Here is a 16,089-nt window from a genome sequence, read left to right on the forward strand (position 1 = left end):
GGTGTTATTACCTTTATTTTACAAATGAGGAAACTGAGACTTAAAACAATTAAGTAACATGCCCAATGCCATTAGATTTTCAAGCCAGGTCTTTTTGACTTCAAAGCTTGCACTTTTAAGTGCAGAAAGGGCAAGGAAAAACAAAAAAAAGAAAAGGTAGAGGGAGAGGGATAATTTAAAAAGAGGGAGCAAGAAGACTGATTCATTCCAAATTAACTAACAAATTGCTTGGGAATAAAGACGTTCCATGATGAAGGACAATATCAACACCACATGCAAACCACATGAACCACAGCCTCCACCAGCCTGAGCCCAGAAGAACTAAATGGTGTCTGGCTACCACCACCAACCACTCTGAGAGGGATCACAATAGAGGGTTCTGGACAGAGTGAGAGAAAAATGTACAACAAAATGCAGATTCACAAAAAAAGACCAGACTTACTGAAGTGACAGAGACTGGAGGAACCCCCGAGACTATGGCCGCCAGACACCCTGCTAACTCAGAACTGAAGCCACCCCCAAAGTCCACCTTTTAGCCAAAGATTAGACAGGCCTATTACAGAAACAATAATACATGTGAGGAACCATGAGGAATGTGCTTCTTAGCTCAATTAAATATACTAGACCAAAAGGGGAATGCCTGCCCAAAAGCAAAGATGAGAAGGCAAGAAGGGACAGGAAAACTGGACAAACGGACACAGAGAACCAGGGGTGGAAAGAGAAAGGATAAGAGTGCTGACACATTGCACAGATTGCAACCAATGTCACAAAACAATCTGTGTATAAATTTTTGAATAAGAAACAAATTTGTATGTAAACTTTCACCTAAAACACAATACAATTAAGAAAAAAAACCACATGCAAGTAAAATGTTGCTGAAGATAATTCAAAAACGACTGCAGCAGTACATCGACAGGACACTGCCAGAAATTCAAGCCAGATTTAGAAAAGGACATGGAGTGTGGGATATCACTGCTGATGTCAGATGGATCTTGGCTGAAGCAGAGAATACCAGAAAGATGTTTACCTGTGTTTTACTGACTATGCAAAGGCATTCAATTGTGTGGATCATAACAATTATGAATAACATTGCGGAGAATGAGAATTCCAGAACACTTAATTATGTTTATGGGGAACCTGGACATAGACGAGGTTCCACATGAGTACAATTAAGTGTTCTGGAATTTCCATTCTTCACAAAGCTACCCATAATTGTTATCCAAGAGGCAGTCACTCGAACAGAACAAGGGGATACTGTGTGGTTTAAAAGCAGAAACGGTGTGCATCAGGGTTGTAGCCGTTCACCATACTCAGGTGCAGATTATCCAATAGACAGAGTAAGCAAGGTAGACATGGGCTTATTTGTGCTTTCTTATCTGTAGTGAACAATTTCACCCTGAAACCCATGTGAAATTGTTCACTACAGGTTAGTAAGTAAGCACAAGAAAGCCCATGTTTACCTTGCTTACTGGGTCATCTGCTCCTGTCAGGGACTGTAAATTTGAAAAGAGGCTTTGATTCTGTAGGATGAGACAGATGTCAACCATATTTAGAAACAGAATCTTTGATGTGAAAAAATGTGAAACTGTTCACTGCAAGTGATCTGGTAAGCAAGATAAGCATTGTGTTTACCTTGCCTTTTGGATAATCCACTCCTGACCATACTTATTCAAGCTGTATGCTAAGCAAATGATCTGAGAAGCTGAACTATATGAAGAACTCAGCATCAGGATTGGAGGAAGACTCATTAACAACCTTGCAACATGCAGATGATACACCCTTGCTTGCTGAAAGCGAAGCAGACTTGAAGCACTTACTGAGATCAAATACTACAGCCTTCAGTATGGATTACACCTAAAAAATATAAACATAAAGAAAACAAAAATCCTCATAACTGAATAAACAACATCATGATAAGCGGAGAAAATATTGAAGTTGACGAAGATTGCATTTTACTTGGATCCACTATCAACACCCATGGAAGCAGCAGTCAAGAAATCAAACAACGGATTGCACTGAGCAAATCTTCTGCAAAAGACCTCTTTAAGGTGTTAAAAAGCAACGATGTCACTTTGAGGACTAAGGTGCACCTGCCCAAGCCATGGTATTTTCAATCTCCTCAGATGCATGTGGAAGCTGGACAATAAATAAGGAAGACCGAAGAAGAATTGATGCATTTAAATTATGGTGTTGGCAAAGAATATTGAATATATCATGGACTACCAGAAGAACAAACAAATCTGTCTTGGATGAAGTACAGCCAGAATGCGCCTTAGAAGCAAAGATGGAGAGACTTCATCTCACATACCTCGTACATGTTATCAGGAGGGACCAATCCCTGGAGAAGGACATCATGCTTAGTAAAGCAGACGGTCAGCGAAAAAGAGGAAGACTGTTAACGAGATGGACTGACACAGTGGCTGCAACAATGGGCTCAAACATAGCAATAATTGTGGAGATGGTGCAAGACCGGGCAATGTTTTGTTCTGTTGTACATAAGGTCGTTATGAGTCAGAACTGACTAGACAGCACCTAATAACAACGACATGATGAAGGACCCTCCTCTTACCTCTAAGCTCAGCGCTTCTCAACTTTGGCTGCACATTAAGAAAATCCCAGTGCCCAGGCTGTATCTCTAGAGGTTGGATCCAGCCATCAGTAGTTTGCTAAGTTCCCAAAGTGAATTGCAATCACCGTGAGATCCATTGTGCCAGAACTCTCCTTCAGCTGTGTGTCATTTTATTATTTTTCTCACTTACATAGAAATGTTTAGAAATAAAAAATATAATGTTATCTTCAATGGCTCTAAAATAGTGGGATAATCTTAGAAATAAAAAAAAAATTCTTCTCTCTCATCCTCAGAGTCACATAGGTAGAAAGTAGAAAGTTCTCAGGCTTATGGAACTTAATAGCTCTTTAATAAATACCACCTCAGGGCTCCTAAAAAATGCTTGGGAGTTGATTGTTGAAGTAATTAGTTTTACAGAAGAGATAACAATACGCAAATTTAAGGTTGTTTCCAAATGTCTTTTCCAACCTAATAGAATGATACTAAACGCAAATTCACTTTTTCCCCTTGTGCTTCTTCAGGTTTGAAGCATAGCATTAAAAAGCTTTAAAACTTCTTGGAAGTGATAGAAGATCATTAAAAGTTCATCTTTTTGGTTACTGCCTTCCTTCTTTCTATTTTTGCTCTCGTTTGAGATTCAGTATCTCTCCTCTAGTCTCTTGATCTCCTAAGACATTCCTAGTCGACTTCCATTGATCGTGTTCCACCTAAGCCTAATGAGTCAAATTAGTAATTTTAATTAGCCTATAGGGACCATGTATTCTGTGGTACTAGGTTATATCATCTAAATCTTTCTAATTTAATAAATAACAACCTTCTCACATACCAGGTAATAAAGATTTCCTTATAACTTCTAAGTGTCCCATGTTATCTTTTCCACAGTCAGACAGGGGGAGCAAGAAAGCAAGATTTAAAAAATAATTTTTTCAATATTGCATTTTTCATAATTATTACCTCTCCATCAAGATTATGATTTACTGTAATGTGCACCATAAGTGAAGTGTTAACAAGTAGGGCACATGGTATGCAGTGGTGCATAGGCATATACTCCGTGAAGTAAAAACGGGAAGTCAAGACAAAAAACAAAAGCAGTTTTCACCCTTTTCACCCTGGGTAGCCTAGGACACAGTCAAGGAGTTCTCTAAACCAGAAGGAAAAGAAAGTGACTTCTTAGGTTAATGGACTCCATTGGGATTTCTCTACCCATTAAGTGAATGCAGTTGTTGAAGTTGCCAACAGGAATGACAGGACAGAGAATTTTATAACTACTTTTTTTTGGAGAAAAGGAAAAGGAGATACAGGAAGACTACCGAGGGGTCAAAGCCAGCTGTGAAAATCCCTAACATCCCAGCAGCACGTCATTCGACTCTCCCAGGGCTCCACGAATCTACATGTTGTATCACGGCCTGGAAGACTGTCACTGAGTCACCTTTCAGAACTGCTGCTGCCCTGGGTATGTGATACACATCAGCACTTGATACATAAAAAGGGAGGAACTCACGCTGGTTAGTCCAGCTATTCTTGTTCATGTGGAAGGGCATTACAATTCACAGCCAAGTCCACCCCTGAAATTATCCAACACTTCTCAAATGCTCTTTTATTTCCAGCCAGCTACATATGGCCTATGAGACTGGACTGACAGAGCCAAAGCAAGGCTGTCCCTCAGCCAGCTGGCAGCAGGTGGGGCTACAATCTGTGGCAATGAAGACAGCACTTCAGTGAACAGGCACCTTCCCCAGCCATGACTTCTTGGAGCCAACAGAGAGCCTCGGCCCCAGCACCAGATGCTCTTTACACCAACCGCCAACCACAGCCAAAGAGGACCAGAGTCCAGGGCAGTGAATTCAAAGCACTACTTTCATTCCTGCTTTAGTTACTTTTTAGTTCTTATCTATGTATCACATTCAATGTTTGTCCCTTATGAAGGGCCACAGATTATCTTTTAAACAACTAGTGCATTTCAAACGCTGCAAGCTAAGCATGAACCAAAAATGAGCATTCAAACTTGCATATTAATAGGTACATCCTTATCAAAGTGAAATGGCAATAACTAAGTGGTCGTGAAGGGCTCTCCTTCAGACAGAGACACAGATTTTCTCTTACCCTCCCATTTTGCAGTCTCCAGTTCCACCTTTCCAGGCTCTTACATACTTTGGATGGGCCCACAGGGACACTGGATTAAAGGTTCCACTTGAAAAATAAGGTCCCACCGGACTCAAGATTACAAAGAGCAGAGCTTTGGTTGGCTTCTTGACTCCAAGCGAGGGCTGCAATCAAGCGAAAGTAAGCACAGTTGCAATTTAAAATGTAGACATCAGCCTTTGAGTTTAGAATAGGTCTGTAACTATATCCCAGAAGACGCCATCTAATGACAGCAGCTACTACTTCTAAAGTTGAGTCACACAAAGCCTGATGGTCTTAGAAGAAGAAAACACTGAGCATGGAATTCTTAAGTTTCTTTTTGCTTTGCTTTCTCAGCTGTTAGGATTTTAGAGGAAAAACTAACTTGTAATTTTTCCCCTTTGTTAGTAGGGTTTTAAAGGACACGCATATTTTTAATAACTAGCTATATAACATCTGGAGCCCCGGTGGTACAGTGGTTAAGCATTTGGGTGCTAACCGAAAGGCTGGCAGATTGAATCCACCAGCCGTTCCTTGGAAACCCTGTGGGGCAGTTCTACTCTTTCCTATAGGGTTGCTATGAGTTGGAATCGACTCGATGGCAATGGGTTTGGTTTTTGGGTTTATATAACATCTTTCAATGTCCCGCGGATTGGGAATTGGGAAAGGGAAGACTCCAGACATATTCTTTTGGGGTGAAATATAAGATTTGCTTCTCTAACTTCCCCTTCTGTCTCACAGCCTAGTGACCAGTTGTGGACGTGTCCAGGCCTCTGGCAGGAGGCTGGTTACCATTACCACACCTGACTGTGTCAGGCACCAGACAGCAAGTGTGTAGCTTCACAGGAGTTAAAGACTAGACAAGGTAGACACCTTCAAAAACGCAGGTGATCAATGACTCAGGAACCTAAACCATAAATAGCAAAGATAGAAGACAGCCTTTCCCATAAACACTGGGAAACCATAAGCCAACAATGCAAAATCATACAAATTCCCCCAGCATAAAAACAGTTAGGATCAGTGGTTTATTAGGAGGAAAACTGAGAACTCAGCGGAGTGTTTTGAGGGCTAGGTATCATAAAGACAAAAAGTTACTGGGCTATCCTGTGCAATTTGAGGCCAGAAGAAGAAAACAAGTGAGGACTATAATATGATGTTAAGTGTCCTGGGACATATAAGCTGCTTATTGTATCCAGTCTTCCCTAGAGCTTGGTCTGCCTGGCGGGGTGACACAGAAAGGATGAGAGTAAAGGAAAAGGAGAATCAAGTCTAGCTGATTTTGTGGTTCTGTAATGTTTGGTGAAAACTTTCTGAAAGTGAACTTTAAGATATTTTTTCTGAATTGCAATTATATCTCCCAGCATTGCTCACTGACCCATGATCCCTCACCTACTACTTACCCAAGATTCTCAAGAATCAGGTAGGTGAAATATTCACAGGCATAAAAACATATCTGTGTATGTACACACTGATGTTATCTGAAAAGCGTGCAGCCCTTATGAAATGGGACATCAACTCCATTAGCAGTGCACATGAAGATGAGGACCAGGGAGGTCTGGAGGACCAGGCAGGCCTGGAGGCCATGGAGCAAACGGGGGATGGATGACCCAGGACCAAGAAATTAGTCAGCAACATCAGTATTGGGGTTTCTGCTTCTTTCACACGAGCTGGAGATTAAAGAAGAATAATCCTACCAATAAAGAATGGGGAGCCTTAAAGCTTCATTTGCCTTTTTAGGTTTCACTGTTTGGGAAGGAACAGCTCAGAATCATATGCCTATCTGCCTTTCTTCCCAGCTTTGATAAAACTTGGCCATCATATCTCTCCATTTGTATTTACCTATCAGTTAAGTAAGTATGATACCTTCATTTCAGGGATGCTTTGAATCTTAATATTTTAAATCTTTTTATGGACCCTTGTAATAAGGAATAAAGAGAAGCTTCTCAGTGTAATTTAGACATAACAATATTCAGGACACAGTCAATAACTTATGTAGTGTTATGGATTGAATTGTGCCCCTCCAAAATATGTGTTGGAATCCTAACCCCTATACCTGTGGATGTAATCCCATTTAGGAACAGCGTTTTCTTTGTAATGTTAATGAGGCCATATCTGTGTAGGAGGTGTCTTAAACCTAATCAATTTTGAGATATATAAAACGAACAGAAGAGACAAGCCAGCACACTCAGGGTGAAGATAGAGGCCACCTGAGGATCACTAAGGAACCCAGGAATACTGGGGCTACAGAAGCTGAAAGAGACAAGGATCGTCCCCAGAGCTGACAGCCTTCCCCCCAAACTGGTGCCCTGAATTTAGACTCCTAGAACAAGCTTCGTGGTGCAATGGTTAAGCGCTCGGCTGCAAATCGAAAGGTCAGAGGTTTGAACTCACCAGCCTCTCCACTGGAGAAAAGACCTGAAGATCTGCTCTCATAAAGATTTACAGCCTAGGAAACCCTATGGGGGCATTTCTACTCTGTCCTATAGGGTCACTGTGAGTTGGAATTAACTCAACAGCACACAACAACAACCGTAAGTCTCCAGAACTGTGAGAAAATAAATTTCTCTTCTTTAAAGCCACCCAATAGTGGTATTTCTGTTAGAGCAGTGCTAGGAAACTAAGAAATCTGGCTTCTAAGTTTCTAAATAAAATAGCTTGTCTGGAAAACTGATAATGTTTCATTAGGGATCACATTGATGCCTGGGTCTTTTTCTTTAATCTCTGGACTCATGTATTTTACAAGACATGTGCTATACTAAAAAAAAATTATAATAACCCATCATCGTGGCCATTTTTTCAGAGATGAATTCCATCTTAGCTATTCATTTCTCTTCCCTGATTTTAAATGACAGGTAAACTTGCATTTATTCCACTAGGTGGTAGTATAGAGAGCACAGATGGCAAACATAATAATTCTATGCATTAAAATTATTTCTAAAAAAATCTCAACTAACCTTTAAGTAATATTTTTATTCTTAGCAAGCTAGTAAATTACAGACTAGACTTTTTCAATGCTGAGAGAAAATCTGTATATGTGTACTAACATTTTATTTTCTGAAATTCAAGCAAGATCAATTCATGCTTTACAAGTGCTTAAAGTACTGATGTTGATCACAAATTAGACAACTTCATCCTTGAACGATTACTTATATTGTCTTTTCATGAAAAGAACTATGTGACTTCACTAAAAATGGTCACACTGCTTTAAGATTAAGAATAAACAAAATGCAACTACATCCATCAGGAAGGGAGCCTGGTAACTGGGTCTGCTTCCAACCCTCAGGAACCATTACTTATTCCTTTGTTTTAATTCTCCCTTCTATCCTGGAAAGCAATTTAAATTCTATGCTGTTGCTATGGTTAAGAGTAGTTTATTATATATTAATCAAATGGCAGTGGACACAATTCTGTGATGACAAGGTCAGGCTTCTGATCAAATAAAACAATAGCCACATAGAGAAAAAATGGAAGATAATAGCTGGTAAATTATATAAGTCAGTTTCAGTAAGTCTTGTTTCCTTATGGACAATTTGACTGATTTTATATTCTCTGTCTTCTTTATTTGTTTCTTGGATTATTTAAATACATATAGAATTGTGGGGGGGGGGTATCCATGAAAAATAAGGGACATAAAATCTCAGTTGCTAAGTGTATAACTTCTCAAGGAATCACACTGATTTTGAAGTTGAAATTTTAATGTGTTAAAAAAAATAAAAGGACTCTTAAACCTTGCAAATAACAAATGCATATACAAGGGTATTAAATACCCTTATATATGTATATTATATGTATATTTTACACATAATGATAAGACACTCTGGTATGATAGAAAATAAAAAGCCATGTCATAGTGAAAATTACTTCTTTCTGAGTCAGTTGTAAAATTATAGAAAAGCAGGATTTCAGAGGTTATTTGAATAATGGCAGAAAAAGAGCTCAGATAAGAGAGCTGAGAAAAGTACTATTAGTCCATATTTGGGCCTAGAAGGCAGGAAAAGGCTTAGGCGAGGCAAAAAAGTGACATAGAAATAAAATAACTGGAAATAACAGAACATTTTCCAGAAACAGTGGCCTGATCTTTGTTCCTGCTGGTTCTCTGAAAAGAATAAGGGGGGAAATGATAAAGAATATTGGAATGAGAGGTGCTACAAGGGGTGTGGAGAGAAGCAGCAATCCATGCAGGACTTTGAGTATTGTGAGGATCACAAAGGGAGGAACACCAATTCATGAGGTGTTTACGGAGGAAAAATTGGGAGGGCTAGTGAAAGACTGGGTCCCTGTGTGGCGCAAATGGTTAAGTTTTCAACTCCCAGCTGAAAGGTCGGCAGTTCAAACCCTCAGAAGACAGGGCTGGAGAACTGCTTCCAAAAGTTCAGAGCCATGAAAACCCTGTGGAGCAGTTCTACTCTGCACACACGCAGTTGCCGTGAGTGACAATCAATGACGGCAACTAACAACAGCAATGCTGAGAGATTAAAAATAATAACAACCCTCGATAGTTACACACTGGTTTTTGGCTTCCAAGACATTACACTTCGTGATCTCAAACAATCCAGGAAGTTAATAATTATAATTCCTACTTTTAAATTGGGGAAACTGAGGCTCAAAACAAATGAATTACCCAACATTTCAGTTCTTAAACTTGAAACTTTCTACCCTTAATCCAGAGCTTTTTTCACTATACCAAAGCTTTCTCATATGTAAAGGTAATGGGGTTAGTACAAGGTCTAAATTAGATAATATGTGAAAAGCACCCAGGACCTGATCATTTCCAGGCATTCAACAAACAGCAACTGCTATTATCACCTTTATAAATAACAATTGATAACAGTAATAGTGGTAAATCGGTCAATATTTTAGTGTTAGGAATGTGAATATGCAGAGCATAAAGATGATTATAGACTGTAGAAGTACAGTCAACACTCAGTATTGGAATTATACAAAATGGGCATTTAGAAAATAGGCAAGCATTATTATACTATCTGAAAAATACAAGTTGGTAAATTTGAAATCAATCTGTGAGGCAAAGAATTTAACTTTACCCAAAGAATTTGGTCTTTGTCCTTGGTTTCTGAAATACAACCTCTAAAACTTTGGAATTTCCCCAGTGATTGAAGGATCTTTGATGAGGCTTCCAGACTACATCTAAAGGTTTATGCTGATGAGGTAACTCAGGTAGGGGCTGGCCATGCCAGAAAGATCACCTCCTGATATCAGTGGACCTAGAGGGGGAGGGGAGGCATGTTTCAATCACCCATGCCTACTTAATGAGGCCCCAGTAAAGGCTCTGGGCATGCAAGTTCTATGAGCTTCCTTGTTGATGAAATATATCAATGCACGGGGAGGTTAGCATGTCCCTTTTTGGGACATACAAGCTCAGCATCAGGAATGCTGCCAAACCTCACCCTACGCATATCTTCATTTGTATCCTTTTTACTATAATAAAGCTGTAATTATAAGTAAAGTACTTTCCTGAGTTCTGTGAGTCATTCTAGTGAATTATTGAACCCAAGGGAGAAATGGGAGCCAGCAGGTCAGAAGTGAGTGTGTCCTGGTGACTCCAAACTTGTAGCTGGTGTCTGAGGTCTTGGGCAGACTTGGCAGCCTGAAGAACTGTGCCCTTAAACTTGTGAGGTCTGACCTAGCTCTGGATGATTAGGGTCAGATGCGCTGCATGTGAAACAGAGGCAAACAGAAGTGGAACAGAGAGGACAGAATTAATAATAAATTAATTTGGACTGATCAACACATTTGTTGTCAGAAAAACGGGGATTTGATTTTTCCCAGTACAATCTTAAATATAAATTTTACCATGGATTATTGAACAAGTGGTTAAGAATAGGTGGTGGGGAAGTACTTAGGAGGTACCAGAATAAGTCACTTAGAAAAGCCATACTTCATTTTCTTTTCTCAAATGATTTGACATCAAAGGTCAGCAAACTTCAGCCTGCTGCCTGTTTCTTTAAGAAAGTCTTATTGGCACACACTCATTGATTTACGTGTTGTCTATAGCTGCTCTGCACTACAGAGGCAGAGCTGGGTAGTTGTATGGCCTGCAGAGCCAAAAATATTTACTATCTGTCCTCAACATAATCTATCTGAAGGGAAATAAAAATCAAAACCAAAATAAGTTAAGACTACATACATCAGAATGGATAAAACTAATAAGCCTGACAATATTAGTGTTGTTAAGGGCATGAAGCAAACGGAACTTTCATATGCTGGTTTGCTCTTACACACCTTGATTTCACACTTTCAGACACTAGAACTGTTGAGGGAATAAAGTTTTGTTATTTTAAACCACCCAATTTGTCCTAATTTGTTTTGGCAGCCCTAGGAAACTAATATACACAGTGAGCAACACACAGTAGATGTTACAGCACAGAGGTTAAGAGTACTGGATCTGGAGTCACACTGCCTGGTTTTAAATCCTGGTGGTAACATCTTAGGCAACTATTTTACCTCTTTGAGCTTCAGTGTCCTCATCTTTAAAACAATGCCAGTAGCACCTACCTCACAGGGATGCTGTCACAGTTACTGTAATACACAAAAAGCACACAACACAGCTTAGGATAGCTTCATCATGTCAGGTGATGATGACTGAACAATTGTACTTCATCAAAGGGAACCATTACTACCCTGAAGAGCAGCAATACATACTTGTGGTGGAAAAGTAAGATGGGCTTACTGCTGGGAACAATAACTCTTTCAGTAGTCCTGCGGGTTGGATTCCCTGGGTTGTATATTTTAAATCTGTCCACTGCAGCATTGTATGAGGTAGCAGGAAATTGGAACCCCTTTAGAAGAAGTGGGGCAAAATGTGGTAGATGCCGAGTACGGAGAACTATGCAACAGGTAGAAGTGATGGATTTGAAAGACACAGAAACGTGGATAGAAATGAAAAGCACGTTGCTGAGGGAAAAAGGTAAGAAATAGAATGACATCATGGGAATTGTTATAAATGCGAGTTGAAAATACATGCGTAATATAAAGATTTTAAAAGGTGATAAAATGAAAAGAAAGATATGTCTATGAAATTTCTATGTCCTTAAGCTTCCTGTGAAGTGACTCATAAATGAACAAGGGGACCATTTGGGGCTGACAAATCTGATCTCCAGCCATGCTCCTCCCCACTCACAAAATGGCAGGAGAATTGTAAAGCGTGAGCACTAATAGACTTGTAATGAAAGATTTCTAATGAAGTTGTGAATGGGGAAACTGCTTCTGTGAGATGTTTAAAATGTTGTTCTGCATTATTCAGATTGCATTCTGTGTACCTGAAGTGGGTTTTAACCAAAAGCAGGACTGCTTCTCTGGTAGAGCTTGATTCCAAAAATTTATTTAGGGCCAATCCAAATGTAAAAGTGTGAAGTTAATTGAATCTGAGGAATTAATTAAATTCTGCATCAGCCAATGTCAGTTTGTCTTTGAGAACAGCTGAAAATTCAAATCTGCTTACTGATCTGTGGACAGCCTGGGACTCTTCAAGGGCGCTGGGTGGACTGATTCCTGACAGCCTGTAGGGGTAGAAAGATCCTAACATCAGACTCTACCCTTTTCAATGACACTATTCTTAGCCCTGATATATTTTAGTATTGTCTCACTCCACCATTTCTCAAATGGAGTAGGATGATGGACTTTATCAAAATTTAAAACTTTTGTTTACCGAAGGACTTTATCAGCAAAGTGAAGAAACAACCTAAGAACTGGGGGAAATTTTTTGGGAACATATAGCTGATAAGGATTTAATATAGAGAATATATAAACAACTCCTACAACTTAACAAGAAGACAAACAAATCAAACAAAAAATGGGCAAAGGATTTGAACAGACATTTCTCCAAAAATTTACAAATGACCAATAAGCACATGAAAAGATGCTCAACATTATCAAGGAAATGCAGATCAAACCACAATGAGACACCGCCTCATACCCAGTAAGATGGCTATAATTAGAAAAACAAAAAAGAAAGAAAGAATGTAACAGGTGTTGGCAAAGATATAGAGAAACTGGAATTCTTGTACATTGCTGGTGGAAATGTAAAATGGTGCAATTACTGTGGAAACAGTTTGGTAGTTCCTCAGAAAGTTAAACATAGAGTTACCAGCAATCCCATTCCTAGATATATAACCAAAAGAACTGAAAGCAGGAATGAGTTACTTATATACCATTGTTAATTGTCACACTATTCACAATAGCCAAAAGGTGGAAACAACCTAAATACCCATCAACAGATGAATAAACAAAATATGGTATACGCATGCAATAAAATATCACCTAGCTATAAGCAGAAATGACGTCCTGATACATGCTACAACTGAGACAAACCTTGAAAACAATGTTGTTAAAATTGTTGTTGACCAAGTTGTTGTTCTTGTTAGGTGCTGTAGAGTCGGTTCTGACTCACAGCGATCCTATGTACACCAGAACAAAACACTGCCGAGTCCTACACCATCCTCATAATCGTTGTTATGCTTGAGCCCATTGTTGCAGCCACTATGTCAGTCCATCTCCTTGAGGGTCTTCCTCTTTTTCGCTGACCTACTTTACCCAGCATGATGTCTTTCTCCAGGGACTGGTCCTTCCTGATGACGTGTCCAAAATATATGAGACAAAGTCACGCTGTCTTGCTTCTAAGGAGCATTCTGGTTGTACTTCTTCCTAAACAAATTTGTTTGTTCTTCTGCCAGTCCATGGTATATCCAATATTCTTCGCCAACACCACAATTCAAAGGCGTCAATTCTTCTTCGGTCTTCCTTATTCATCGTGCAGCTTTCACATGTATATGAGGCAACTGAAAACACTATGGCTTGGGTCAGGCACACCTTGGTCTTCAAGGTGACATCTTTGCTTTTCAACACTTTAAAGAGGTCTTTTGCAGCAGATTTGCTCAATGAAATGCGTCTTGATTTCTTGACTGCTGCTTCCATAGGTGCTGATTGTGGATCCAAGAAAAATGAAATCCCTGACAATTTCAATCTTTTCTCCACTGATCATGATGTTGCTTATTGGTCCAGTTGTGAGGATTTTTGTTTTCTTTTCGTGGAGGTGTAATCCATACTGAAGGCTGTAGTCTTTGATCTTCATTAGTAAGTGCTTCAAGGCCTCTTCACTTTCAGCAAGCAAGGTATTGTGTTATCTGCATATTGCAGGTTGTTCATGAGTCCTCCTCCAATCCTGATGCAGCATTCTTCTTCATACAGTCCAGCTTCTCGTATTATTTCCTCAGCATACAGATTGAATAAGTACGGTGAAAGGATACAACCATGACGTACACCTTTCCTGACTTTAAACCACGCAGTATCCCTTGTTCTGCTCGAACGATTGCCTCTTGATCTATGTACGTGTTCCTCGTGAGCACAATTAAGTGGTCTGGAATTCCCTTCTTTGCAATGTGTCCATCAATTTGTTAAGCTCCACACAGCTGAATGCCTTTGCATAGTCAATAAAATACAGGTAAACATCTTTCTGGTATTCTCTGCTTTCAGTCAAGAGCCATCTGACATCAGTAACGATATCCTTCATTCTACATTGTGATGGTGAAGATTGTGTGTCAACTTGGCTAGGCCATGATTCTCAGTGTTTTGGCAGTCGTGTGATGTTGTGCTCACTTCCCTGTTAAGATTTGATGGGATCTGCTGTAAGCTGTGAGCAGCCCATCAGTGGAAGGGGAGTTTCCTTAGGCATGTGGCCTGCTTCGAGTGCAGGTGGACATTCTAGAAGGGCTCAGAGGCTTTGTCTCATTCTGAATCCTGCAACTGGCTCCTGTTTGTCTGAACTCCAGTTCTTGGGACTTGAGCTAGCAGCTTACCTGTGGTCTTGCCTGCTGATCTTGAGAGTCATCAATCTTCACAGCCTGTGAGCAACAGCCCTGCTCTCCAAACTGTCAATCTTGGGTTTGGCAGCCCCTGAGGCTACGTGAGTCAGAAGTCTCTATCCTGACCCACGGACTTCGGACATTAAGCCTCTACAACCAAGTGAGCCATTTCCTTGATATAAATCTCTCTCTATATATATATTTATATGCTTTACTAGTTTTGCTTCTCTAGAGAACCCAGCCTAAGACACACATCCTCTTCTGGATCTGGCTTGAATTTCTGGCAATTCTCCATCAATGTACTGTTGTAACCATTTTTTAATTACCTTCAGCAAAATTTTACTTGCAAGTGATATTAATGATACTGTTCAGTGATTTCTGCATTCTATTGGATTACCTTTCTTCCAAATTTCTTGGCACAGATGAATGAGCACTTCCAGTGTTGCATCCGTTTGTTGAAACATTTCAATTGGTATTCCATCAAAACAATGGGTCAAGTAGATGACTTAAAATCAGCAAAACCCAGCTTTTTCGATGATTGGTAGGATTGTTAGGTATCCAGTACTGAACCTGACAGTCATACATAATTTTAGTTTCTTGTTTGGTAAAATAAAAATATAGTAATCATTCATGCAAATGTTCTTTATGTAAATATTATAATTTAAGGTTTCAACTTAATTTCTGATCGATAAGTAATCAGCAATAGTATGAAGCATTCCTGATTTTAGTTTCTCTTTAAGGTTTTATAACCTATAAATACTTCAGAAGGTATTGATTACAATGATCTTGAAATTACTTTTCAGCATGAAGAATCTTTTTGTAATGCAAATGATTTTACCCTCTAATTTTAACTTTTCACATGAGGTTTAAGTATTCATGTTTAGCATTTGGTTAATAATATAAACTCTACAGAAATTTTTTTTCCCAAATTTCCACCTACTGGTGCTTCGTACTTTTTAGTGGCAATTCCTACTCACTAGTTATATATTAATAGCTAATCAAACACATTCCAATAATACACTCTTCTATTATAATCCTAAATCTAAAATTACTTTAGTAATGAATTCAATTATTAATCAAAGAAGAGTGGAAGTCATATGAGGACTCACACAAAAACAGTCCTAAAACGTGTATGTATCAATGAAAATAATTAAAAACAAAGGGTCGGTTCATTATAAAGCATGTAATGACCCACAGAGAGACGGAGCACCTTTACAGATATAATGATATTCAAGGGTTGTTGGCAGTTACTCCCTAATTATATGGCAGCTACTAAATCTTAATAAGTATGAGAAGCAATAATTAATACTAGACTGTCATATCATGGTCCATGAAATTGAACACATACCCAACCCTTAGGATAAAGTTCAATTTTCAAAGACAAATACTTCCACCTTGGTGCCAGCTTCCAATCCCTGAAGTGAATCATTATAGACTGCTAGGCATATATGTAATTCCTTCAATTTAATTAAACAAGGCTTGGGGTGGTGATTAAAGTTGTTAAGAAATCTCTGGAGAGGAGGACTCCCGCAAGATGGCGCTCTAGGCAGAAGCACCACGCCGTCCCTCCACAACAAAGAT

General features: G+C 39.2%; 1 protein-coding gene across 1 annotated transcript in view; it reads right to left on the reverse strand.

Moving 5' to 3' along the window:
- BCAT1 (branched chain amino acid transaminase 1) overlaps nucleotides 1-16,089 on the reverse strand; it is a 123,785-nt gene that overhangs the window by 32,598 nt on the left and 75,098 nt on the right. Inside the window, exon 6 of the mRNA XM_023738016.1 lies at nucleotides 4,673-4,836. Within this exon, the coding sequence (XP_023593784.1) occupies nucleotides 4,673-4,836 (164 nt within the window). The remainder of the gene's footprint in view (nucleotides 1-4,672; nucleotides 4,837-16,089) is intronic.

This window comes from Trichechus manatus, unplaced genomic scaffold (assembly GCF_000243295.1).
Source record: "Trichechus manatus latirostris isolate Lorelei unplaced genomic scaffold, TriManLat1.0 scaffold00112, whole genome shotgun sequence".
NCBI classification, from domain to species: domain Eukaryota; kingdom Metazoa; phylum Chordata; class Mammalia; order Sirenia; family Trichechidae; genus Trichechus; species Trichechus manatus.